This window comes from Marmota monax, unplaced genomic scaffold, assembly GCF_021218885.2.
Source record: "Marmota monax isolate L192 unplaced genomic scaffold, Marmota_monax_Labrador192_F-V1.1 WCK01_AAM20220418_F8-fsc00163, whole genome shotgun sequence".
Lineage (NCBI taxonomy): Eukaryota > Metazoa > Chordata > Mammalia > Rodentia > Sciuridae > Marmota > Marmota monax.
This window is the reverse complement of record NW_026693660.1, coordinates 3,780,994-3,808,462: the sequence shown is the minus strand read 5'-3', so window position 1 is coordinate 3,808,462 and position 27,469 is coordinate 3,780,994. Positions and strand designations below refer to the sequence as shown.

The window sequence follows — 27,469 nt, the reverse complement described above, 5'->3', positions numbered from 1 at the left end:
AGGTAGGCTAGAATATCCAACCAAGTTGTCTTCCAGGACATCCTCTTGAGATCAGGGGCTAGAGAGCATTTTGAAGGGGTCATGGGTCATGGCTATGCTGCCTTTGTTGTGTTGACTTTGAAAAGGGGCAGACAATCCTCTGATGCCCTCTAGGAAAGATTGGCTCTTGGCCTTGTAGAGGATGCCCCATCCGAAGGGCTGCCATTGAGAAGCAATGGCCATGATACCAGGGTCATTGCGATTCCATGTCACACTGAAACAGGGTCAGTGCAATGTCATGGGGATACATGAATCTTTTACTGGCTGCTCTGCCACAGGAACGCTTGCTTTATTTATTTATTTTCAAATCTCTGATATAAATTCCACTCCAAGCCACCTGAAGTTCTGGGTCCAACTGACAGCCCCCTGTCCCCGCTCAAGCTCTGCTTCTCTGTCTGACTGTAAGACAGGACAGTTGGTTCTGTCGGGACAGTGTCATGGTGTGGCCAAAGACTGAGGGATTGGTGTTTTGTTGCTGAGAACTGGAGGTCACCTAGGGCATGCTGTACACAGAGAACTGAGAATGGCAGGAGTCATGAGTTTCTAGAGACAATAGACACCAAGTTCATGGCCAGGAGCCAGGATGTGCAGGTCAAGAGTAGGTGGGCTTCTTAGTATCTTTTTGTCTCCTTTCCCACCAGGAGACCTGCACATAACTGAAGTGTGGCCTGCTAGCTGTGGAGGAGTCATGAGATGCTGAATCTTAAAGGCACTGGAGATGGCAAAGGAGAAAGAAATTCTAAGGAGGTCAAAGTGAGCCTCATAAAGATGAAAGAAGAGGTTACTTGTCATGAGAGATGCAAGTTTCAGTAAGCACAAGTCAACTGGGATGTACAGAAGCTGAGGGTAGGTGTCAATGGTTTTCAGATTTAAGAACAAATGAAGGAAATATGGCTACCTGAAAGCAATTTTGCTGCAGAATTCCTGTTTTGTTCTGGTGTGAATGGAGAGATGGAAATGGATATGTGGAAGAGGAGTGCTGGGCAGAGGAATATGAGGGAAAAGGACTGGTGGGAAAGGGCAGAGAGCAAGTAAGGACAAAGCCTAGAGGGGAGAGAGGGGAGTGGAAGAGCAGCCCCCACCCTGCTCCCATGGCCAGTCCATGAAACCCACTGGCTTCCACCTCTCTCTCCAAGCCACCTGAATGGGCCCTTCAGAGTGGAATTTCAGTGAGAAGGGCCCTTCTTGTGTTTTTGTGGTGACTGCATGCAGCTGCAATAGTCCTTCAGGTACAGAGCATGGGGATTGCTGGTTCTAGGTTCTCCCTGTCTTTTCATGCTGAACTAAGGAAGGGGGACAGTTTGACTAGCTTGTGCTATTAGCTGTACAGTGGCCAGTTTAGGTGGCTGGAGGTGGCTTAAACCAGGAATCACTCTGTTATTCATCTGCAACCTGATGGCTCTCCGGGTGCTAGGACCTGCTAGAAACACACACCAAACAAAAAGGATTACAAAATGGCCAAGGTGGTTTAGTCTTGCCCTGAGAAGGACAGCCAATATCCAGTCATTCAAACAAACAGTCCCAAGAAGAATGAATGAATGGAATCAGCTGTCAGCAGTGTTACCAGTGTCAAAGAATGAGAGAGAGAGGGAGGAAGAGAGAGAGAGAGAGAGAGAGAGAGAGAGAGAGAGAGAGAGAGAGAGAGAGAGAGGAGGAGGAGGAGGAGGAGGAGGAGAAGGGGGAGTAGGGGGAGAGGAAGAAGAAGGAGAAAGTAGCAGGGAAGGAGAGAGATCAGAAGGATAGAGAAGGAAGGGAGAGAAATAGAAGTACAGCAGGAAGGCAGGGAGACACAGAATCAATAAGGACAGGTGATTGTCAGGTTTGGAACATTAACTATGAGGGTAGATTAGGGTGTCCACAGAAGTGGCTACACTTTCGAAGGTGCTGTGGGCACCTTTCTGAGCCTGTCCATGGTGCAGCTCTCCTCACTACTAGCTCATGGAGTCTTCTAGGTCCTCTTGCTTTAGAGTGTTCTGGCAAATGCACCAGCAATAGTGTGCTGAGCCTGTAAGAACTAAATGACAGGCATTGGTGAGGCAAGACGGCTGCCTGGCCCCACCAAGGGTGTGTGTGTGACAGCTTCCTCCACTCTTTTATTTTTGTGGAAAGGAGAGTATAGAGAATAGGGAAGGAAAGGAAATTAGAATGGAATAAAAAGTGAAGGGGTCTTGAGCAGAAGGCAGAGGGCAAAGGGAGCAATGGGCAAGTCATGCCTGTGTCCGGACACTCAGGCCACCTAACACAGTTGAAATAAGAACCTCATCAGGATGTCCATAAAAAAAACAGGGTCCCAGGAACCTTTCAGGTCAAGCCTGCAGGATACTTCTCAAAACAACAGCTTTAGGGAAAACTTCCTGTACCAGGCCACTTTATCAGGGCCGCCTCTGTCTTCCTATTGTGTCTGACCTTGAGACTTAGGGGCTTTTGGTTTTCCATTTCCAACCGGACCACTGATGGTGACATGTACTGTCTCATTTCTAGCCCACAGTGTAGCTCTGCTAGATCCATTAAGGGCCAGCTCTCTTTCTATGAAGAATAGAAAACTGCCTTTATGGAACCCCCAGAAGGGTGGAGGATGGAGAAATACTCAAACAAAAATATCCTACCCACTCTAGTGTCGTGTTGCTGGTCTCATCTTCCTTAGATGTGCTAACTACTCAAATCTACAGGTCAAGCAGGATTTTCATCTCTTTAAAGGTAAAATTATTTTTGGAAGCATGGCTTATCAAGTCACTACCACCTCAGTTGAATTAAGTACCACCTTAGTATGAATTAGTGCACTGGAATCACTTCCTTTTAAAGCAAAACACTTTGGTGGCATTTGTCTGTTGGAGGGGCCATGGGTGGTGCTGAAAGTGGCAGGAAGTTGGAAGGGAGCCTTGAGGGCAACAGAAGGAGGGATACAGGACAAGGAGATAGAGAGAGATGGGTCACCCTACCCAGCTGTCCTGAGATCACTAATTTATACTTCATCCAGAACTAGCTCAGACCACACCAGCCACAGCCATCTAGACAATGTCTGGCAACAGCACCATCTGAGCCTTCTACTAAACACAGAATTAGGAGTCAGGTTCAGGTTCTAGGCTGGCCTTGCTATGAAGACAAGCAAGTTATTTCCTGCTTCTAGTTTTGCACGCTTATCTATAAAATATTTCCCAGGCTCTAGCACACAGTAGGCTTTCAAAGCACAGTTGAGGAATACATGAGTGGGTATGGTTTGGTCTAGATCTAGGCCTCCAAAGTTGCTTCCACCCCACATTAGGATGAGTCCACTTTCTGACAATCTTTGCCACCTTTGGTCCTCGTGACAGGTCTAGGGAGCACTGCTCAGCCTTGACTTCCTCATGCCTGTTCTGGCCCCTTCTCTGCTCTGACAGGAATAGGGAGGGGTGATTTGGGCCACAGGCAGGCTCAGAGTTAGGAGGGCCAGGTGCATGGGGGTTGGAGGATTGGAGGATGGGTGAGAGGCTGGAGTCGTGAAGACTGAGTCTCCTGACTCAGTCCTGAGGGGGTGGACGTGCAGCTGGAGGCAATTCTGACTCAGAGCCACTGCTTTTCTCCATCATTGCAGGACTTAAAACCAGGGCAGGAGCCAACTTGCTCTATGATTTTTATGGGGAGCCAGTTAGGACAATTAATTGTGCCTGCTGGTGCATGGTAGAAGATGCCAAGGTGGAAAGGGGTCAGGAATGAGGGGAAGGGAGATTTGGGGCCAGCACCTGACATATCTATCCCTGGACATTTCCTGCAGCAGAGCCCAGTGTGCCCCTGCCTCGTTACTGTCCCCTCCACATTCTCCCTCTTCCCATTGTCATTCCCAAGCTTAAGGTATCAACCAGGCAAGGGGAGTCCATGCTTCCTCTGCCCTTGTCTCCTGGGCCCTATTGGTCAGGCACATGGGTGCTGGGGTCAGAGTGCTTTCTGTTTGAGCCTTCCAAGGGCATCGATCTTCCTTAGTTCAGTATCAGCAGCATCAACAGGCACAGAGAAGTTAAGACAAGCAGCTCTGCCTAAGTCAAATTGTTGGAGGACATCGATGACAACCTCTGAGTAGCAGGAGCCAATGACGCCTACCCCTTGGTAATGCCATGCTTAGGCCAGCGAGTTGGCTCAGGGATTCAGTCAATGGGCTCCGTGGAGACGCAAGAGTCAATTCTCTGACAGAAACGGCTTTGAACCCCATTAGCTAATGGCTTTGTCACCCATTAGCTGTATGATTTGGGGCAGATAGCTCACCCTGTCTGTGCCTTGATTCCTTGTGCAGAGGGTCAGTCAGTCCTCTGAGGATTTAATCCCATCTCGTGTGTAATGTCCTTGGCATGATGCCTGATCTGAGCTCTCTGATCAGAGACTAGTTCTCAGGTTTCCCTTCTCCTCTTCCTTCTAATCAGCTGAAGTCACAATACCATAATTATTAAGCTTTATTTTCCTGTTCATGGCCCAACACCTTGCACTTAAGTAAATCCTTCAGGGTTTCCTCTTTTGGATTTTCCCAGAAGCTCCCCAGAGGCAGTGTTCCTTCCCCTCACACCGTCTCTCTCTGCCTGCTGCACTCCTCATAGTTCTTTCCTGTCCTTCTCTCTACAACCCCCACATGAGCCATACCAAAGCCAAGGGAGCTAGGTCCCTAAAGGTGCTGGAGCTCTAGGAAAGGATAAAGGAGATATCCACCTCAAGTACTTAGACTAGAGGGTTGGAGTTGCAAGAGGCTCTCACCTTCCCCAACCCCCCAATTCGCCATGTTCAAGGAAAACAAAGCCCAGAGAATGGGGTAAATTACCCTGTCACCTGGCTTCACAGAGCCCAGCCTGGACACAAAACAGGGTGTCTTGATTTTCAATTTGAGAATATTTTGCTATATCCATAAGGCAAGAATCCAGTATTCTTAGCACTTTCTATTGTATAAAGTGCTTTAAAAGGCAGAATGAAGAGTGTTCGGAAAGGCTGCTGGCCCAAGCCCCCAATCTGATTGCAATCTGGGATACATGGGAGCAGTTTTTGATGCTCCAAGTCCATGAGAAATAGCTATGGGTTTTCCTTCTGGAATATATGATTTCAGACCCAAGAAATCAAGAAGAGCAGAGGCTTCATTAGAGTGGTGTGAAATTGCCCTGGACCTCAGGATTCAGAGAGGAAGAGCAGCTCAGATTTAGAACAAGGCGATGCATCTGAGAGAAGGGCAGTGGCCCGGGTCTTAGGCACTAAAGTACAATTTAGTCTAACTAGATGAGGGGGCCACTTAGGGGGGGTGCTCTGGTGACATCCAGCCATCGTTTAGAGGATCTAACTCGGAATTTTCAGAGTGAATAGAAATTTAATCATGAAGTGGCTCTGAGCACTTCACCCTCAGAGGGTCCGTATCTCTCCAGGCTGGAGGCCCCTGGTTCAGCTCTCCTTGTGCCTCTCTCTGTCTTTCCTCCATCCCTTGGCACCCTCCTCCAGTGCCATGGCATGATGCCATCTATTTGTGAATGATTCTATGCTGGGACCTCAGATTGGTGTGTCTAGCTGTGTTCCTGATGTCTCACTCTGGCAGACACGCCCAAGCTGAGCTCTGCTCTGCCTGATCCAAATGTGCTCCACCTCCAGTCCTCCCCAGCTCAAACCAACTCCATCCTTCTGCTGCTCCGCCAAAACCACACAGTCATCCTGAGTGCTTGTCCTCCTACACCCACATCCAGTGTGTCAGGAAACACTGTTAGTTCTACTTCCAAAACAGATCCAGAGTCTGACCATGTTTCATAGTGCTTCATTGCTGCCTCATGGTCCCAATCCCCCACCTGGATTACTGACTGTATTTACCTTCTAAATGCTCTTCTGACTTCCACCTTGACTCTTATAGATAGCTGGATAGTTCTTTAAATAACGGAGTCAGATCATATGATACCTCTGCTCGCAGCCACCAGGATGTGCCCTTCTTGCTCTGAGTAACAGCTCAGACCTGGCCCCTCTCACCTCTATGGACCCCACTCCTCCCCCCCCCACATTGGCTTACCTGGCCCCTCTCACCTCTATGGACCCCACTCCTCCCTCCCCCACACTGGCTTGCAGGACCCCTCCTGCATGGAAGCTCTTCTCCCAGATATGGATAACTCCTCACATCCTTCCCATCTTTGCTTTGCTCAGATGCCACCTCCTTAAGAAAGCCCATCTTATTTAAAGTATCACTTGCCTCCACTGCTCCCTAACACCCCTGGCCCCCTTACCTGGTGCTGTGCTCCCCCCCCCCCAAAGCACTCCAACATCTTCAAATATACTGTTGACTTCCTCATTTTCTGTACTTACTGTTCCTTGTCTATTTAGTCCTCTCTAGAAAGCCCGAGGGCTTTTTGTTTTGGCCACCCATGCATCCCAGGTGCTTAATACAGTGCATGACACGTGGAAAGTGGGACTATAAATGCTGTGGAATGAATGACTGATTGATGGTTCTCAGAAGTGGTGGGAAATCCATTTTCTGAGTGGGAGGGGGCACCATAGCCTGGCAAAGGCAAGGAAGAAAAAAGAGATGGGTTCCAATGTAGGAAATATTTGGAGGGATATTGGGATAAATGAGGCATCTGGTGAGGGAAATGAGAATGGATTCCTGAGGCTTAAAGGAATTAGAGATGATGGGTCACAGGTGAAAAACTCTCATGGATTCCCCTGAAATTCAAGTGTGGATTACCTGCAAATAGAACACAAGCCTGATAATCCATGTCTTGTGATGACTGTATGTCTAGAAAAATCTGGGAAGGCCTGGAGCAGAACCCATGGATGCAGGAATTTCTAAAGAATCCTGTGGGACTGGGAAGAAGATCTTAGAGCTATCCATTAGCAATCTGGAGCAGAAGGATGTGGGTGGAGGGAGCTACCTCCAAGACCAAGAACTATTGTTCACATAACTTGCCGTCAATGCTGATTGTCATCTGAGTGCAGGGTTACACCAGAACTGTGCTTCTGGCATAGGCCTATTGAAGCCTGTGCTTGCTGTCATTGGGTTGTTCCTATTGGTTGTTGCCGTGAGTCTAATCATATCTGGGGAAGGAGTGCACTGACAATGTCTGTGGGCTATAAGTTACAATTAGACTAGGGAGATGGTCTTGGATAGAGACCAGGTCCTCCAAGTTATCCCAGCAGGGGTTTTAGAGAGAATGTCATTGGCTTGAGTGCCACATTTGTCTAACCTTTCACAGCACTTTTACATAGAGCTTTTAAATAGATGCTCTTATATGAGCTTCAAAAGCCACTGCTGTAAATGTCATATTCTTTTGACAGATGAGGAAGTTAAGTCTTAGGGCATTTTGGTAACCAAAGAAGCTAGACTCAAAAAATTGCCAGTTTTCTGACTTCAAGCCCAGCCCTTACTTTTCCCAACCACCCTTGGGTGATGTTATATTTGTTCTTTCTGTTCAAAGATATTATTTGTGTGGGAGAAGGGAGAAAGTAGCCCAGAAATAAGTGTTGTGTTTTGGACACCCTCTCTGGCTCTCTGTCACGGACACTGCTGCCATCTCCTCATAGACGATCCTTCAGTGTGACTTTATAAACACCCAAGGTCCTCAACAGGGGAGAGAGCAGAGCATGACACTGTGGGATGGAGGGAGGCTGGGAGCAGAGAGAGGTGCACAAGGCAGCTAAGAAGTTATTTCTTATTTAGAAAAAAAATCTTTGTGGTTATTTAAATTATAAATTACAGAAAGTAAAATTTGAATAAGTTCTGGCAGGTGTGAGGACTCCAGGAGGGACGTGTGAGATTTGTATGTTTATAAAAAGATACCATGAGTTAAGAGATAGAGGGACTCTGGCCTAGGCCAAGGTGAACTGGTCACACACAGGAGGCCTAGATTCCAGCTCTGGGACAGTAAAGAGACTAAATCTCTCCATCGTGACCTTTAGCACCAGCAACTTGGGGATGAGGTGGTTTTTTTTTGTTTTGTTTTGTTTTTGTCTTTGTTTTTGCCTGATACATTCACAGGAGAGTTAAGAATTAAATGAGATAAAAGCAAAAGTGAATTGTAAATAGAAAACCACTGTACAAATGGAAGAATCTGCTTGATGGTTTCAGGCTCCTCCCTTTTCCTGCCCCTACCTCCCTACTCCCCCAGTATAGCCACTTTTCCTACAGAAATTTGATATCCTAGGACACATATATGTACACACACACACACACATTTACCTTTTGTTTTTCTTTTGAAAGCATGAATATTTTGAGATAGCATGGCAGGTTGATGCTATATATTTTATCAGTATTTTACTCCACAAAGGAGCCCCTGGGACCACAACGGGTCCTCTTTGCCATTGTGGGAAGCAGCTTGCTGTCCTTCTTGTAATTTTCTGTCATGGGGTTCTGAGCCCCTATGCATAGACTTTCTTTCCTGTTACCATTCCCGTGGTGCCCCCAGTGCCAAGTACTGCATGGCACAAGCTTTGGCCTTTAAGCTCATGGTCTGGAACAGCATCAGGGAAACACCTCAGGGCTCATCAAGCCTGCAAAACTGGGAGTCCACTCAGGAAGGGAGGAGGCTAGCGGCATTTGCAGGAAGCCTGTTTTTTTTTTTTTTTTTTTTTTTTTTTTTAATGATCTGAAGAGTTACCAGAAGAAGTCAAGGTAAAGTGTACACAAACACGTGCACTCGTGCACACACACATGCTCACACGCATGATAAAGACAGTCTACAGTTCTTGGAGATAAAGGGGCATTCAAATCTGGAGCAATAGGGTGAGCAGGGCAGGGGCCAGGGGATATGGGAGAGGATGTATGGAAGGGTAACAGCCTCCTTCCAAGTCTGGCTGGAAGGGAGCAGACAGAGACTTCTAATCTGGGAGAATCAAACCAATAAAATGACACATCAATTCAACTTTTTGGGAGAGGGTAAGGATGCACAGGGGATGGGGGACTGGGGGGATAGAGTTTCAAACATCTTACATTAAAACTCTAAAGTGTCTGCTCTGTGCTATTATTCAATGGTTCAATGCATCAAAGTTTTATGCAAACATTATCAAGTCTCTTAATTAAGGAAAAATAATGACAAAAAATTAAACAACACATGTTAAAGACTGACTGCAAGAGGGCTTGCCTATAGATAAAGAGAGAAGATTTAAACATGCCAAGTAACAAAAAGACATGTGCAGGAACTGGTAGGAACTGTATAGGAGGAGGCAACTCTTGGGAGGAGAAGGAGGCAGGAGGCCTTAGAGTGCAGAGGCTGGGGTTCAGTCTGAGGCCAAGGAGCCAGGGAAGGTTATAAGAAGAGGATGGTTTGGAGGAGGAAAAACCAGGCAGGTGCACCATTCAGTTCTCTGTGTAGGTTCATGTTGGAGTGAGGTGCCCACATGGAGCCTGCATCCACTGCAACCCAGAAAAAAAGTCTACCCAGAAGGGCTGTCAGTGGATCACCCAACCACATGGCTCCTTAGTTTTTCCAGAGAAGTGGGTAATAGCAAGCTTTGGAATGTGATTGGTTTTCTTCTCCCAAATGAGCCTAGAAGGGACCGGCTTCATGGGCTGCTCATGTTAAACTGAAACAGATTCCATTCAACATGAAGATAAGCAGGTGGTCTTGGGAGAAGGCAGGCTATGGCTGACAATGCAGGCAGAGTCATAGCCTCAACTCAGCATGCTCCACTTTGTGAGAGCTCCTTTCCAAGATGCTATGTGGATGGAAAGGCAGAGGGGGGAGGTAGTGGTCTGGAGGTGAAGATGGGGGTTAGAAGAGGTTTGGGTCCTGGCCTGAGAAGCTACCCAGAAGTCATAAACAACCCTTCATTTTCTCACTCCACAATTCAACAGAGCTGCATCCTTCTATACAGTGTGAGTCATGCCAGGCTGATTGGAAAGGAAGAGAGAAAAAGATGCAGCAATCAACACTTAAAAGGAAAAGGGAAGTCCTAATGCGTTCCAAAAGTTAAAACAAACAAACAAAAAAGAATGAAAAAAAAATCTCAAAACAAAGCAACAAGAAAAAAATTCTTTAAACCAATTCAAATCAATAAAAATGAAATAAAAATAAGGAGGTGGGGAGGAGAAAATAAAAATGATGGACAAAAACAAACCAGGGAGAGACAAATGAGTGTTAGAGCAGGCACGGACAGTTAGGTCACAGACGCCATGTACTTACGTTTACCTCGGTGATTGCTATATCAACAATGCTACCCACAACAATCAAGGCGTCAAATGTATTCCATGCATCACAGAAATAGTGCTGCATGGGGCAGAGAAGCCGAGGAAAAGAGAGAGAGGAGGGGGGGAAAAAAACAAACCAACAACAAAGGAGAAAAACAAAACAAAAAGGGAAGAGGGAAAATGAAAAAAAAAAAAAAAGGTATGAAAGAAAGGAGAGAAGAGAAAAAAAATGAGAAAAGAAAGAGGTTACGTGGGCATATTAAATACTCTCTTACCACTCTATAGTTCTGGCCGATCCAACCTGGGCAACCTGGTTTTCGCGGGTGGAGAGGCCTGACAAAGCAGGGTTAGTTCCAAGGTGACGCAGGCTGGGGCCACCTGGGAGGGGAGCTGGGAGGTGCCTTGGGCCACACCCCCTGCTCCCTCCGCTGGAGCTCTTGGGCCCAGCACCGCCAGGCAGAGCTGGGATAAGTGGAAAAAAAGGAGGACAAACTCCCACTTTTTTTCCCCCACAGGACGACGGCAGGTTCAATAAAAAGCATGACTGGAGGCGGGTAAAACAGGAAATTAAAAAAAAAAAAAAACATAAAAGGAGGTAGAGAGAGAGAAAGAGAGAGGAACAGAGGAGGCGGAAGAGGTGGAAGGAAGAGGTTTCCTGGGGAGGGCAGAGTAATACTCACATTAGTTTCACTGAGAATGACATCAATTATGCTCCCAATCACGATGAGGAAGTCAAAAACATTCCAGGGATCACTAAAGTAACCCTACATGAGGGAGGGGCAGGCAGGATGGGGATTAAAAAGGAGTATTAGACAGACAAGAACAGAGCAACATCACCATCAGAATCATTGTCCAGGCACCTCAGTGTCGCTGCTGCAGGTTCTGAATACCCTCAGTCTGGCCAGGAGGGCTGGAGCCCAGGAGGGGAGGAGCAGAAAGGAGACATGGGGTCCAGCCTTCCTGCCCCGCCTTCCCTTGGTCACACAGTTCTCATCCTAACAGTTATCCCACCTCTCAGCCCTTTTCACAGAGGCCCATTCCACATCCCAGCAGGGGCAGGAGTGGGTGTGGGTGTGGACAGCAGGGCCCTGCAAGCCACAGTGGTGCAGTGACATGGCCACACTCTTTTCAGTCCCTGTTTCAGCCTCTCCTACACCTCTGGCTCTTTGTATTAGAAGGACCTGTGGGAAGGAGGGGACACAGGTGTGTGCCTCTTTACAGGGGAATGGCCCTATCATTATCTTAGGTGATAATGGCCATGAAAAAGGCCCCAAAACCTTAGCGATCAGCATGGCCAGAGGGGTGACCAGGTTATCTGGGCTAAGAGGTGACTCATGTAAAGCTCAAGAACAAATCCTGGAAACAGAATCTATAGTATCTATAGTAGGCTGGCCTCTATGGCATCAAGTGGGCTAACCCTTGCTCCTACGTCAGACCTGCCCACGGTCTCCAGGGGCAGTTCTGCCCTGGCAAAGGCTTAACTAATTGAAAGGAGACAACGCTGAGGTCAGTCTACAGTCCAGTAATGTCTCACAGGGCTCTAGACGGCACTGTCAGGGGTGCCTCCTAAGGACCTCCCCAGGTTCCTTTCCCAACATTAGCATGCTCTGATGTAAGGTCCCACCAAAATGCAAGTGCCACCCACAGTGAGTGAAGTTACCAAACCCTTGGAACAGGTTTGACGGGGTGGGCTGGGTAGCAAATATGGGGACACTGGCTTCTTAGAAAGGGAACCAAGGCAGTAAAGCCATGGAGGGGAAATACTGGCACAGAAGGGGAAGATCAATGTCCCAGCTTTATCGCTTCACCCTGTTGACAGGATTTTTGTTTATTTCTTTCTTACCAAATTTGGGGAAGGAAAATAATGAATATTCATGAAAGACTACTTGGACAACTGGTCAACCAATAGGTTGTTCCAGATGCCCTAGAGGCTCATACGGATGGGTAAGCACTTTAAAAAGAGCAGATGAGGTTCTTGGGTCTGTACCCTTTACCTCTCTGGGGACCTAGAGAGCAATGCATGATTTGTTACTTCATGGGGCATACAGCCACAGTTCAGGAAACTCTGGTAATGGGACAGTCCTGTGCCCCATGGGTGGAGTGTAAAGAGCCTTCTTTAAGAAGGGACATTTGCTCCTTTAGTATTTTGGGAAATGTATTGAAAAAGGAAAAGGCATGGCTGGCCCCATTTTTTTTTTTTTTCTCAGCAGGGCCAGCATTTCCCTGTTCTCTGGCTTCCAGGAGATAGCAATCTGGAGTTCAGCTGGTGAGAGGGTATGAAAGCAGGAAGTGTCCTCTGAAAGGTTCCCAGATCTTGCCCCAGCTCTCTTGAAGGCTGTCAACTCTCCCATTTTATTTTTTCTCACACAAGAGCCAAGCCTCTGTGTTCTTCCGTTTCCTCCTGACTCTATCCAGTTCCCTTAACTTTTCCACTTCCCACCATGCCCTTTATCCAGAGGGACAGCAAGGCATGCTGTCCTAGGGCTGTAATTCTTCAAGTGGGAGGTCAGGTCATAGGGAAAGTGGCCTCTTGGTTCCCAGGCTTTTCTGCCAAAAGAAAATAAACGCCACCTCCGAGACTTTGGACAGCTAGACCCAGGAAGCAGAGGGTGGCCAGGGCTGGGTCAAGGGAAGTTTGGCTTGAAGCCAGGGTTTTCTTGTTGGCTTTCCAGAGTATTTTCTGAATATCCTGGGGTCTTTGAGGCAGCAAGGACTTCTTTCTCCCAGAGAAGTCCTATGCTAGGAGATGGAAGCAACCAAGTCCCTCCCAGTTCTCAACTGTCATTCACAGGGCAAAAGGGGAACACTGAATTTGTCAGGGAGGGAAGTTGAGAATAAAGACCCCAAATGAACTAGATACCTGTGTGTGTTTTACAGTTAGACTTTGGAAAACTCTGGGGGCTATCTCTAGATGTGAATACCATCTTTGTGAATAGAGATGTTTCAGAAGAGAGAGGAGAGAGGTCAGGAAAGAGAAGGGAGAAGGACAGGAACAAGAGCAGATCCAGAGATGCTCAGCACCAACCTAGAAAACGTGGTAACCAAAAGTTATTGAGGTGCAGGGGCCGGAGGAGAGATAGGAGGGTAGAAATCTCAGTGCGCAAGGAAGGAGGATGAGTTGGAGACTTTTCATTCACCAGAGAGACCTGAAACAAAATGGGTAAGTTGGCCGTGGTCTGCAACATCTCTGAGAGAGGAGAGAGGGGAGGGAAGAAAGGCAGAGATCACAGCAAAAGCTGCACGTTGAAAACCAGACACACACACACACGTAGTTAATCTGCTGGTGCACACCAGGGGAAGGGGCCAAGATTTAAAGGGACCCTGTCAACCTCCAGGCTGTGCACCCCTTGGATTTCTTTGTACATGTGCAGACAGAAGGAAACCAGTCAGTCAACTTCTTCCTGATCTCCACCCTCTCCCAACCATGGCCCCATGCCAGACTCCACTGAATCTGCTGGAATCTGTTGGGATCAGTGTTTCATGGTCACCCTTGTCCTCCTCAGGCTGTACTGCTAGGGATTTTGGTTGACTTCTCTGTCCTGTGGAGAGCTACTGGTGATTTGCCACTGGCAGCAGAAACTAGTCAGTTCCCTCATTGCTAAGGGTTCCTCAGGGACACAGCCCTTTGGAGAGTCACACAGCTGAAATGAAGGGGTGGGGCACATGTCTAGGAGGGTGAACAGAGTCCCTTTGAGAGGCAGCTTTCCACCTGGACCCATCCACCCACATTCCCGTCCCTCATCCCACAGCCCATCAGTCCTCCAAGATGGACCTTGAAGATGGTTTCAGATCCAGTTTTTTAAGTCTCTGTTCCCTTTGTCACCCTCTTCCTCCCACCATTTCAACATCACCTTCTTCCAACGTCTTCCACACCCAGTTCCAGAAACAAAGCCCATATCTGCCATTTCGCCCAACAGGTTGTCCAGGGGCAACACGCGGCCAACTCCCTGGGGCCTCGGAGGGATATTTTTTCCCTACACTCTGGAGTGTGAGAGCTTGATGCCTGTCTCTTTCTATCTCTGTCACATACACACACACACGCATGTGCACACACACACACACACTCTCACCTGCATTGGCCCACCCTCTCATTTGCTGGAAAGCATTGGTAATTGGGGCTTGGGGGTGTAATAGAGAAGGGGGGTGGGAAAAACCATAAGACTTCCTTTTATAAGATCAGTTTCCTCTGGTGACTGGGTACCAAACAGTTGGGAAGTCAGGAATGGTCGGAAACAGGTTTTCCTGACTTTCCTTGAAGTGGCAAACCAAACCTCCTCCTGTCCAACTCCTCAGAACTCCACAAGCCAAGCAGGGTGGCTCAGTCAGAAGGGATGGTCTATCACAGCTGGAAGCCTTCCCCTGGCCATCGCCAATCCTACTGATTGAGTGGATTTCCCTTTCAATCCCCAGCCTCTGGCCATGCTAGGGAAGGTCACATTCACCCAGCTGACAAGCAGCCACCACCCAGGGCAGAATCCAGTCTCTGATTAGAGCTGAACTTCTACTCACTGACTGGTGTGGGCTGAGAAAATGTAGACCCAATTGATATTAATTTCACCAAATCATTATTAGGAAAAAAATGGCTGCAAAAGCATCTTATGATGTATTTCACATGCACATGAATTTTGGATTTTCTTCTTCTTCTTGTAATTTGTGCCTGGATTCGGCTCTGTCATTGGAAGTACATCAAGTTGAAAGAGGCAGTATAGTGGTTCAGAGTATTATCTTTGGAGGTAGATTGGTTCAAGTCCTGCTCTGCCACTCACTAGCTGGGTAACTGTTAGCCTTCTGTGACTATGACAAAATACCTGAGATAATAAACTTAATAAGGAAAAAGATTTATTTTGGTTCATAGTTTTAGAGGTTTTGCAGTCCATGGTTGCTTAGCTATGTTGCTTTGGGTCTGTGGTGTCACATTGATCATGGTGGAGGAGGCCTATTCACCTCATGGCAAGCTGGGAAGTGACAGGGAAGGGTAAGACTGGAGTCCTAGTGTTCCCTTCCTTCCACTAGGCCCCCACTTCTTAAAAATTTCACCACCTCCCAGTAACACCATGGGTTGGTGATTGAACCTTCAACACATGGGACTTTGGAGAATATTCAAGATCCAAATTATAGTAGTCACTTTGAGCAAATAACTTAACCTGCCTGTGCCTCTGTTTTCCCAGATAGAAAATGGGGTCAACGATAGGGTTAAGGTAAGGATTACATAAGGCCATATACGCAGAGCATTTAGAACTGGGCCTCATCTGAAATAAGCTTTACATTAAGTACTAGCTATGGTTATTATTAACTAGTGTTGATCTGCCTCCCTCCTAGTTAAGTAAGATTCACAGTTTCAGTCTGGGGTATGGGATTAAGCAGAGGGAAAAGCAAAACCAGGTGGGTAGAAGAAGGCGGGAAGGGATTTTAGGTTTTGGAATCTTGAACTCCCCTTTAGTCCATTTCTACGACCTTTTCTGCCCATTCTCTGGGTCACTAGCATTAAGACACTCTTAAATGAATTCTGGTTGGTGCTCTTAGAGGTGGATGATGATATGCAGGCTGTCATGGGTAAATTCTGTTAGATTTCAGTTCATATAGGTGGTTAAGTGCTGGGTTCTTATAAACTGCTATTGGACCAGGGAAAACACGAGTTACTCTCCCTGAGAAGAGGGTGGGCTGTCAGGTGGGCTTGTCTCCAACTCTGATGCCAGGGAGCAGGACTGCTGTGGGAGCGGTTATGGGCATAGGCATTTGTCCTGGAATTTTTGATTCTTAGCTCCTTCTCTGCCCAGAGCACAGGCTTCCTCTGAGATGGTCTCAGAAGCAACAGGAGCCTTACAGCAGCTTGGCTGAAAAAACATCTGCACACAGTTTCATTTACGGCCTCGAACTGTGTGGTTACCTTTAAGAACTCCAAGGCGAAAAGTTATTTCCCTGCCATTATCTGTTTCTGTTTTTCCGTTTTGGTTTTTTTCTTCTCTGTTCCTTCCTGTCCACCTTCATTATCTATCAGATGGTTCTGGCAAAGAGAAAGGAAAGGAAAGAAGCACAGAGGACACCAGGACATATTTCCTGACCCCTGATGGGGAAGCCGACTTAACCTTCTGACAGTCCAGGGCACCTGACCTGGGTTCTTCTCTTCCCAGTCTACACAGAGCATCAGAGAGTTGAGGGGGTTCTGAGCTGAGATTAGATGTGGAGCTGCTCATATTGAGACAGAGAGGGGGAAAGCAGAGAGAAGGGCAAGGGAAGGCTGAGCCTATGAGAGGGAAGAAGACCCAGCTCCCAAGAAGTGGAGATGGCAGAGATGGAATTTCAGTAGTTGAGAGAGGCAGGAGATGGGGAAGGGAATTGGTGAGAAAGGAGGCTGCTTAATGTAGATGGCAGGAGAAGAGGAGGTGGAGGAGGAGAGGGCAAAAGTGGGGAGAAATAGAGAGGGGAAGAGAAAGGTGGGGGAGAGAAAGAGAGGAGGAAGAGCAGGAAAGAGGCTGGGAGTAGGGAAGGGATCTCAACTCCCCAGAGTTGGGTCCCAGGCCTCTAAAGTGACCCTGCAACACAGACAGGAAGAAGAAACATCAGTCAACATGGAATGACAGGAAGTGACCATGGCCTCCTGGTGCAGGCAGGCCCTAGGTGAGAGGGCACAGAACATGGCTTGTGCTCCTCCTAGGGCAAGAGTCCCTGAAAGAGAGCCATCCCCTGGCTTGAATGACATGCATCTGAGAGTAGGTTTGTGAGTCTGGTGCTGAGCATAGACGGTCGTGGTGGTGAGGAGGTGTGGGAGTCCTGATCTTTCCTGACCTTCCAGGCTGTGGAGTCAGAGGTGGGGGCTGAATGAGCGGAGAGAGGCATTGAGTCTGTTGGCGGAGGCAGCAGCAGTGACGAAGCCTCAGTGTGTGTGTGTGAAGAGCTGATTCCACGGAACACCACGAACACAAGGGTGACTGACACCAAGCATAGATAATATCAATTGCATGATGTTAGGAAGCCATTTGGACAGAACAGCAATCATGGAAATTAGTGGCTTCTAATGGGGAAGGCATAACAGGAGTGCAGAGCTGTTTGCAGCCCAGCCTGGGAGGCAGGGCAGACTTCTGCCTTCTTCTCTCAGCCCATCCTGCACTGCCTTAATAATTCCTAGTGCCTGGAGGAGCACCTTCACAGAGAGCTAGGGACTGGGACAAAGAGCTGACGCAGGCAGGGGCTGGGCCCTTGTCCTGGTGAGATGAGGCCCCAGGCAGTAGGTTCTTTCATGACTGTTAGAGGAATGCACTTGTGTGTGTATATGTGTGTGTGTGTGTGTGTGTGTGTGTGTAGATGCTGGGATGGAACCTAGATCCTTGTGCATCCTAGCAAAGTGCTCTAACACTGAGCCATGCCCCCACCCTTGCACACTATTAACTGGACACTTTTCTGCTCCTGTTTTTCTTTGGAAATAAGCTTTTTCTTGCTCTGGGACAATTTGAAAGACTTAAATTATTTATTCACCCATTCATTTATTTAGCTCACCAACACAAGAATCCTGAGACCGTGCAAAGCTAGGGTACAGGGACCTGAATCAAACCCCCTGGACCCTGGAGGCCTGTCCATTGGAGCGGATGAAACCTGAGGAGCATGAGCCAAGCTCCTTTTGGGAGCCTTAGGAAGCTCTTTCTCTGCCTCAGTGTAGCTGGAAGATTGGGGGATCTCAGTAGCTGCTTCTGGTTAGTCATGCCATAATAAATGAGCTAATTTCTGCAAAGGACTCCTCCTGGAGTAGGGTATTGAATGGATGTATCCCTGGAGCAGGGCAGACATGTTGCCATGTAATCAGGCAACTTCAAGTTCAAAAGCACATCACCATGTGCTCTTTGAAGAATGGAAAGCAGAGAACAGAAGGAGTAGATACACTCCTTCATTATGGGAATGAGTTTGGGCCTGTGGCAGCCCTCTACTAGGCCCTGTAGGGAGCATTCCAAACCAGATCAGACAGGTCCCTTCCTGCTTGACACTTGCCAATAGCTCCCACTACCTGTACTTTTCATTCCCTTGTTCCTGACCCCATGTCCTCCCTGACATCACCACCTGCCCCTTTGCAAAGGGTAAGTATGACCCAACTGAAGTCATTAGAGCCAGTGATCTACACCACTTCCATGAATAAGTTGTGAATGAAATGAGTAACTGCTCTCACTTCAAGGGATGAACCTTGAGTAGCACAGGCAAGTTACCTGCAAAATGCCCTCGGGGGTGTGAGGATCAGTGAGTTCATATGTGAAAAGCACCTGCACATTCTGGCACTGTGGAAGGGCTCAGTACCTTCTGCCCTCTGCCATTGTTACCATCACTATGGATGTATGAGCCATCCCTGGGTAGCCACCTGGTCCTGGCTTTGCTGGCTGCCTTCCTTCACTGCCTGGCAGCCCCTAACACTACAAAGGCACTTCCTGCCCCTAAACAGGCAGATCCAGTGCAGTGGCAGGGTGTCCTGGCAATGCCTCTCGTTTGAATGGGTTAATGCCATAGCATCCTAGGGACATGGGAATCCCTCTTTTCTCTGCTGGACCCCGTGTGTTCCAGTTTCTTTTTCAATGGCAGGGACATAGTCAGGGAACCACAGTGTACTTTCCCACCAGGCTTTTTTACACAGAGTGAATAATTTTCCACATTAAATAATTAAATGTAATAGCTAATACTACCCTTCCCACACGAAGGTTTTATGCAAGTCATATAATTATTTTTTATCATTCATGGTAACTCTAAAGTGCTCAAGCACCAGGCAGGAAAGAAACCTGTCACAATGTTGTAACAATATGCAAATCTCTGGGTGTAAGAGCTGTGGTGGGGAGGACTGTCCCCAACAAGCCCATTTGTGCCTGTCTGCTGTGCACTGTGTGTGTCCTGTACCCTGCAGGCATTCCACAAATAATCATGAGGGCAATGCCAACTCTCCCATTAGGCCCTAAGAATGGCAGGGGCTGTGCCCACACAGCATGGGTCTCCTGGTTCTGTGCTGATGCTGGAGTCCCTGAAGGGTGGAAGGAGTAGCTGTGGTCCATGCCCAGACACCACCCTCCTTCTTTGCTGCTCCTTTTGAGTGACACATGTGGTGAGTTTCTGGGCCCAGGGGTTTCGTTGATGGTGGGAGACACATTGGTTTCTTAATGGTTCAGCAAAGCATGTTTCAAATGATTCTACAAGAGGCTGAATGGAAGTCCCACTAAGACAGTGGGTCCCAGTGTGGGGAGAGCACTGGCCTCCAGGGGGCGTCTTGGAGCTGATAGGAGTATCATAGTGAATCCTGGAGGCAAAACTAGTATTTAGTGTTTAGTGGGTGGGAACAATGTACGTCCTGCAATGTATGGGGCAGCTGTGTGTGTGTGTGTGTGTGTGTGTGTGTGACTTTTGCAAGACATTTATGTAAGGTGCCAAATGCAAATAAGCCTCACCAGTTATAACTTTCAGTTTTTATTCTAAGGTCTCCTATCTTTGCTCTTCCATTTTCATCTACTTTGAGGTCTTACTCCTACTAAATTTTCCAATTGCATTCGAGTTAAGAAATTATATATATACATTGACATTATGGGTATGGATGTGAATTTTATGTCAAGAAAATTAAGGATGTATTATAAAGTATTTGTATAAAAAGAGGGACTTTGGGTCCAGGAAGGGTTGAAGACCTCTAGTGTTAAAGATGTCCAGCCTTGCATATAGTTTTCAAAAGGAAATAATTGTGCTTGCTCCTGAGGTTTCTGAAGCTGAGTTTTCCAGGTCAGTGAGGAAATACAAATCCTCTGTACCACTCATCCAGGGAGGATGTGGATGAGGGGAAACCACACATTTCAGAACCCTCCTCCTTCCCTGGATGGCAGGGTAGCATTCTGGCCTCTCTCTGTCCTTCCTGTTTCTTTTCCACAGCTGGATTTGCTCACCCAGACTTTCATCCTAAGAAACACCACTTATTCATTTTGGCTTCTCTGGTTGTCAACCTCCAGAACACTTCCTTTTTCTTCTTCCCTTCTCCTCCAGTTTCCTGTCTATCCTGCCCATTTTCCGACTTCTCTCTTAGGACAAGCAGGCTTCTGGACAGCACTCTCAGAGTTGGACTCCTTAAATAGATTTCCAGCCCAGACTTCCCATCTGAACTCCATATTTTAACAGGCTATGTGGCTTTAAAAACCAAATAGATCTCCAAGTTTCTCCTTTAGGCTGGCTTCTCCCTAGTCTCCTCAATTTCAGCAAATTGCAGCACCAGTCCAGCCACCTGGGGACAAGCTAGGAGCCTCTGAGCCATCCTTGCTGTCCTTCTCCATCTTTGTATCTGATTCACCATCAAATAATGCCATCACAAGGCCACCCTCTCTTCATCTCCACTGCTCCTCTGTTTGTCCAGCAGGCTCCTACCAGCTCATCCCCTTTCCCCACAACATGGCCCCCTACACTAAGCAGCCAACATGTTTCTTCAAAATGCAAATAAGACTATATAAGTGCCCCACTCAATGCCTAGTCCCCTGCAGCTTCCAAGGGCAGTCAGAGCCAATCCACAAACCTTCCTTTGATCCTGCAGGGCCTCTGCCCACTCCCCCTCCTCACTCTTTGCTCTCAATTTCCAGAGAAAGCAGAGGTGGTTTCTACCTCAGGGCCTTTGTTCTTTCTTCTGACTGAAATGCTCTTTTTCTGGTTCCTTCCCAATGTTCAGGGCTCAAACTGGTGCCTTCCCCACCACCTGATCTAAAAACAGGTGCCTGGTCCCCATTATTCTTCTGGGTTATCCTGTTTCCCCATCAGAGCACTCACCCCATCTATAATCTCTTTGTCATATCTCCTCTACCTGGTACTCTGGTACTGTGAGCCCTGTAAAGATGGTGCCACATCTCAACATCATCACTGAGATGCTCAGAAGTAATTTATAGAAAGAAAAAGATGAAAAGAGAAGAATGGATAAGTAGAAGTGCAGAGGGGCACATGTCAGCTCTGTATAAAGAAAGATTCCCAGCGGAGCTGCCTCTGGAAATAGGGAGTCTCTTATGACAGGAAACAGGATTTTGTGTAGGGATTTCTGCATTGATGAAAGATCAATGATCTTAGTGATTTTTGACAATAGTATTCTGAATCTTTTCATTGCTTTTTAGTTCTCTCGTTCTCATTCTTTCATTCATTTATGCATGCATTAAACTTTCACTGAATGCCTCTTACAGGACACAAAATGAATACAGAAAATTTTCTGCCTTCAAGGAACTCAGCAATTTGATCTTTGTCTCCATGACTTGCAAGTATTCCATCGTAAATGTTTGTATGTGTGCGTGCAGGCATGTGCACGCACACACACGAATGAGTCTGTGTTAGGTTACCACCTCATTTTCTGGAGTCCACTATCAGGTGATTGCCCTGTCTCCTGAAATACCTGCCAGTGCAGATTTGGAAAGGGAAGCCAGAAGGTCTGTGCTGATCTAGTGAAACAGGGGCCGAAGGTAGAACTATGAAACAAGAGGGAAAGGGGTGTTAAGGGGCCTCTGAGAGGTGGAAAGGTACACATTAAATTTCATAGAGTTGTCATTTAATCATGGCTTGCTTTCATGCCTCTTACTTCCTTATAAGAAAGAAAACTAACATTTGGTGAGGACCCTCAGAGTGCAAAGCAACAACCCAGGCTGGCCACATTTTTGGCTTCAATGGAAGGGTAGTGGAAAGCACTTGTCTTGAGTCTCTTATGCCTGCATTAAAGTCTTAGAATTTTTGTGAAGATTAAATTAATATTTGTTAAGGTGTTTAGAGGTGTGGTTTATTAGAGACAAACAGTAACCAAAAAACTACCCTGCAATCTTGGGCATGTTACATAGCCTTTTATTTCCTCAGACATAAAATGGGAGACCATCATACTTGTCTTGTGGATGCACCGAGATAAGGAAAGTAAAACACCTAGCTCAATGTCTGGTTCTTCATTGACACTTAGAATATATTACTTCCTTCCTTAGCTTCCAAATACTATTTAACCTCAGGCATAGAAACTGACACAAAATCAGCCAATGTGTTTATTAATGCTCCCCTTAAGCTGGAGTATGAATGCCAGGTGGGACAGTAAATTTTCTAGCCATGTATGTCATGGTGAACTAGAGAGTCTACAAGATCCAAGAGTGGACCAAAGTCAGAAATGTCTATTCTTTCAAAGTCAATCTGAGCGAGTCTGGGCTCACTGGCCTGCCTTGCGTTCACTCTTGAGCTCCTTGTGTCAAGCACACTGCCTAGTATGGTGGGTGCTCAATAAACATTTGCTAGGTTTTGGATAATTTGGGCCTGCAGCAAAACATAAGCCAAATATCATATAGGTAAAGGTTTCTGGAAATAAGCAATATGAAGATTGATAAGGCATAGGAGACAGAGAAAGAAAAGAAATGGTGAAAAACTGAGCTGAAATATGGTGAAGCCCAGTGATGAGTTGCATTAGCCTCCAGGAAAAGGTGGTGATCATTTCAGATGGTCTCAGTATGGTTGATGCCATGTCTTACACAATCCAACTTCACAGATGCATTAAAATGAACCCCAAAATTACATTATGCTGTGCTGTAGTTTGAACCTCTGGTGTTTCTTAAAGAAGCATGTGTTGAAGGCTTGGCCCTCAGCCAGTGGCACTATTTAGCAGGTGGGGCCTAGTGAGAAGAAGTAAGGTCACTGAAGGTGTGCTTCTGAAGGGGCTATTAGTCCCTTCTCTTTTTTTCTTTTTCTTCCCAGTTGCCACCAGGTAAGCAGAACTCTCTGTTCCATGCTCCTGCCATGATGCACTGCCTCATTACAGGCCCTGTTATAGTTTAGATGTGAGGTGTCCCACAAAAGCTGTGTTAGTACCTGAGCTTAATGAGATCCTGAGAGCTGTTCTTTGATCAATCCATCCTAGTTTGAATGACTGACTGGGTGGCAATGTAGGCAGGTGGGGTGTGACTATAGAAGGGGGGGGTCACTGGAGGTGTGCCCTGGAAGGGTTCATCCCCTTCCCTCTCTCTCTGCTTCCTAGATGCCATGAACAGAGCCACATCTCTCTGCCATGCCCTTCCACCATGATGTTCTGCCTCACCTCAGGCCTAGAGCAATGGAGTTGGCTGACCATGGACTGAGCCTTATAAATCTGTGACCCCAAAATTAACTATTTCTCCTCCCGTTTTTTTTTTTTTTTCAGGTATTTGATCACAGAAATGAAAAGCTAACTAACAGAGGCCCAAAGCAATAGGGTCATTAGACCATGGACTGAAAAACTACCCTGTTGCAGAGCTGTGTCCAGCACTGTGCTATGGGGAGTGGCCACAGCAGACAGGGCACTTGACCTCCACAGTCCTGAGTAGCTCTGATTCCGGTAGGAAATATAAAAAGGGAAGAACACTTCACTTCTTGGGATACAGGGATACCAGCTATGGCTCCCTTCACCCTCCCAGGAGAAGTCTATGTTACCCCTTTTAAAAGAAACCCCACTTTATATGCTTCCTCATCGTGCTTCTCTAATGTTCAGACTTCAACATGTGAGGAAGCAGAACTCTTCACCGGTAACCGGCGGTATCAATCTGACAGAGTAGATAGAGAAATTGAGTTGCTGAGTGTTCTTGCCAAGCAACTGCCTTCCATGGCCGCTCCCTCTGGTGAACTCAGGGCCCCAACCAGCCCTCATTTGTCCCTTTTGACCCAAGCCCATGAAAAGAAGAAGTCAGATTGTGGGAACTCTTTTCATCTTGACCACACCCTCAGGGTATCCACAAACACTCCTCTTGACATGTGTATCCCCTCATGTCAGTGTCAACAATCAATCTCTGGAGCAAAACTATTCCAAAGAACAAGGGAGTATACAGAGGAAAGATGCTCTGGAAGCCATTAGAAGCTTTGGAACCTCCTTGCACCACACAGGCATGGATGGATGCTTGGATAGAAGAGGAAGGCTGCCTTTGTGTACAGAAAGTCCAAGGTCATCAACACTTTCTCTCAGGCTCAGACACTTTCAAGAGCAGATTGGCCTTGAGAATTCCATACTGGTGATCATTAGGAAGACCATTCAAGAGTCTTCTGGCTCTTTCCTCTCTTGGCTCAGCTGTTGGTCATGTGGGTGAGACCAGAGCAATGCTGTGTCCAGCACTATGCTATGGGGAGAGGCCTCAGCAGACAGGGCGCTTGAGTTCCACAGTCCTGAGTAGCTCTGATTCCGGTAGCCAGACCTCCTTTTGGCTATGACTCATCTCACTCCCAACCAGCAGAAGCCCACTGTTGGACTCCTCAGGACAACAGACAGGAGGAGCTCTCTTCTTTGTCAGTGTCCTCCATTGCTGCCAACCTTAGCTCTTTCTGCCCTATGAGAAGCTGCAAAGTTTCATTACCATCTTTTCTTCTTTCCTAAAAGATAACTGGGGTTTCAAATAAGCCCCCAAAGCAGAGAATATATAGTAGCAGCTGAATTACTGCTGCACAATTAGCTGATAGATACTCTGTAAATGTCAGCCAAGTCCTCTGTGTTGGGGGAGGCAGGAGTCACAGTTCCAATTTAGAGAGCCTTCTGCAAGGCAAGCTGGGGCCCAGCCTCAGAAACCCTGGCCAGGGTGAGGATGCTAGGTGCAGCCAGGCTTGGGATACCACATGGTAAGAAGCTCCCTCCACTCCAGAAGTGGCATCACGGTCATTTGGCAGCAAGTGTCTGGCCAACAACTGGGATGGACAAGAACAAGGTCTGTACCCAGGGGAAAGGGTCAGTAAGAACCAGGTATGAGATTAGGGTTCTCAGATTTTAGTGTCACTAGGGTGCTAAAATGCTAATTGGGAAACCTACTTATAAGTCCCATGGACTGGGAAAAAGAGTAGCTGTGTGATCACCAGAGACAAACCCTGTACTGGCCTACAAAAGCAAGAAAAATTTCAGACCATAGTGGCAAGTGTAGGGCTCCTAAAGCACTCTCTGCTTTCATTAGGACCAGTCTAGGATCTGGGTGGGACAAAATCTACAGGGCAGGGGCCTTAGCACTTGCAGCTGTCAAGGGCTGGGGAAATCTAGGGATGACTGGGTGAACTGACGGAGTCAAGAGAACAGCCATGCTGGAGGATCCCAGGGAAAGACATGGCCTTACCCGGTCACAGGGGTTTCCGCTACTTCTGAGTCAATTTCTGGCAGCAAACAGCCAGATGGAAAGAGAGTGGGGAGGATGAGCTAGACCATCTGGCTTCATGAAGCTGGAGCAGCTGGGCTGACGAAGTCAGGACAGATAGTTAGAGGAGAGCAGAACCTGGGATGTCACGGGAAAGAAGCTTGGCTACCCAGCACGGCAGCTGGCCACCTGTGGCTCCACAAATATAAATGCAAATTCATCCAAATGAATAAAATTTAAAAATGAATTCTTCAGTACAGTAGCCACATGTCAAGTTTCAACAGCCACAGGAGGTTAGTGGCTATATCATACATGGTACGTATAGAACATCTCTATTGTCGCAGAACGTCCTATGAGATAGTGCTGCTCTAGAGGTTTCATTTCATCCTTTTGGTTTGAAATGCCTTTGGGCCCTAATTTGTTTTGGAGCATGAAAGTGAACTCCAAGGCTTGAGTGGCTTTTATTCAAGAAAGCTGGAGCCAGGAGGGCCAATAAGTGTGCCCACTTTGGTTCCATTGGCCTCTCTGGACTCTTCTCAGGCTAGGAGAAAGCTGAAAGGGAGGCCAAAGCTTTGATCATGGAGAGTTGCCAGGGACAGATCTCCTCTGGAGTGCTCCCACTGGGGAGTTAGTGAGAGGCAATGGGCACTGGCTACTCCCTGTGCAGGCAACAGCCCAATAGGATGCCTCCAGCCAAGGGAGACGAGATTAGTCCAGAAATAGAAACCCTTGCTTCTCCACCCCTCCATGACCCACATGGGAGCCTACAGGAAGGGGAATAATTAGGAATGTCCCATCTGTAGTGAGCTCCTGCCTTCCAGGGAAGGCCAACTTCTGCTAAGGGGAGAAGCATGGAGACAGCCCTACCACTAGTTCATCATCAACTCCACTCTTCCTCTCTTTGTTGTCTTTGCTAAGTCACTGTCAACATTAAATTCTAGGCAACTAAGTGACATCATCTTGCCTTCTGGTACCCAAACCCATGAGCTGAGAGTGGAGTATCTGTGGCTAACTCTACTTCCTCTACCAGGTTCTTGCACTCTCCCTCCATGGTAACGTCAGAGCTGCCAAAAACCTTGGGACTATGCAGGCTCATCTTATTGGCCTAGAGTATCTGCTGTGTGGCTCCCTTTTCTCCTCCCCTTGTCCTCTGGGAAAGGTCGATTTGGGAATTTTAACTGGGATTGTACTGAATCTATGGATTAGTTTGAGGGGAAATGAAATCTTAACAATACTGCGTTTTCCAATTCATGAACACATCTCTCCATTTCAGTCTTTCTTCATTTGTCTATAAAATTGTATGGTTTTCTCTGTAGAGATCTCAGTCACTTTTTGTTAGATTTATTCCTCAGCACTGGACATTTTTCAGTGCTTATCATAAAAAAGTATCTTAATTTTTTTTCCCTATCTTTGTTGGTAAATGTCAGCTCATGACAGGATGACGATCTAGCATGTCCAATCATTCCAGCCCAACTTTTTCCCATGCTGACCAGCTTGGTCTTGATAATCATGTAGGGCCCAGGTACCATCCAGGTATCTCCAGCTAGTTATCTTTTACTCCTAGGGAAGGAATTTCTTCTTGCTTGCTATTAGTTATTCAAATCAATACCACTTTCATTCTACTTTCTTCAGACCATCCCCACAGATTCCTAACATCTGTGGGGGGGCTGAATTTTTCTAAACTAGTTTATGTTCTCTAGTTTTTTGTGAAAAAAAATTTGTTTAGCATGAACACAATATGAATTTCAGGAGCTGGGCAGTTGGATTCAGGGCAGGGATTTACTTGAGTAAATTCATTTTCCATGGAGTAGTGAAGAGAACATGTAGAAATGAAGAAATTGGGAACATCAATCACCGCGAAGACGATAAAAGAAGGAAGCAAGAGTACAAACTGCTCTACTGATAGATCAACCCACCAAGCAGTCAGAGAGAGAGAAAGGACAGAGAAGAAAACCCAAGCATTCAGCCCTCAGACAATTTACTGACTATAATTAATGTCAACTATGACACTTTGGGTATTGAATGTCCCCTAAAGGTTCACATGTTTAATGCTTAGTCCCCAGAGTGGCACTACTGGGGGTTAGTAGAATCGTTGGATTTAGTGGGAAGCCGTTGGGTCACAGGGTTGTACCCTTGAAAGGGACTATGGGAGCCTAGTCTGTCCTCTCATTACATTTTGGCAGCAGATGGGACTGTTATGCTCCTATATGTCCTCCTGCCATGATATGCAGGTGGCTATTACTCTCACCAGATGTTG

At 47.0% G+C, this 27,469-nt stretch overlaps 1 protein-coding gene across 35 annotated transcripts in view; it reads right to left on the bottom strand.

Annotated features, from left to right (window-relative positions):
• Cacna1c (calcium voltage-gated channel subunit alpha1 C) overlaps positions 1-27,469 on the bottom strand; it is a 699,954-nt gene that overhangs the window by 46,891 nt on the left and 625,594 nt on the right. For 21 of the 35 annotated variants that reach the window (XM_058584157.1, XM_058584160.1, XM_058584159.1 and 18 more), the window contains one exon: positions 10,137-10,220. In XM_058584157.1, the coding sequence (XP_058440140.1) occupies positions 10,137-10,220 (84 nt within the window). Of the gene's footprint in view, positions 1-10,136; positions 10,221-10,821; positions 10,906-27,469 lie in introns of all 35 variants that reach the window. The other 14 variants (XM_058584165.1, XM_046459854.2, XM_058584169.1 and 11 more) reach the window with 3 other exon arrangements.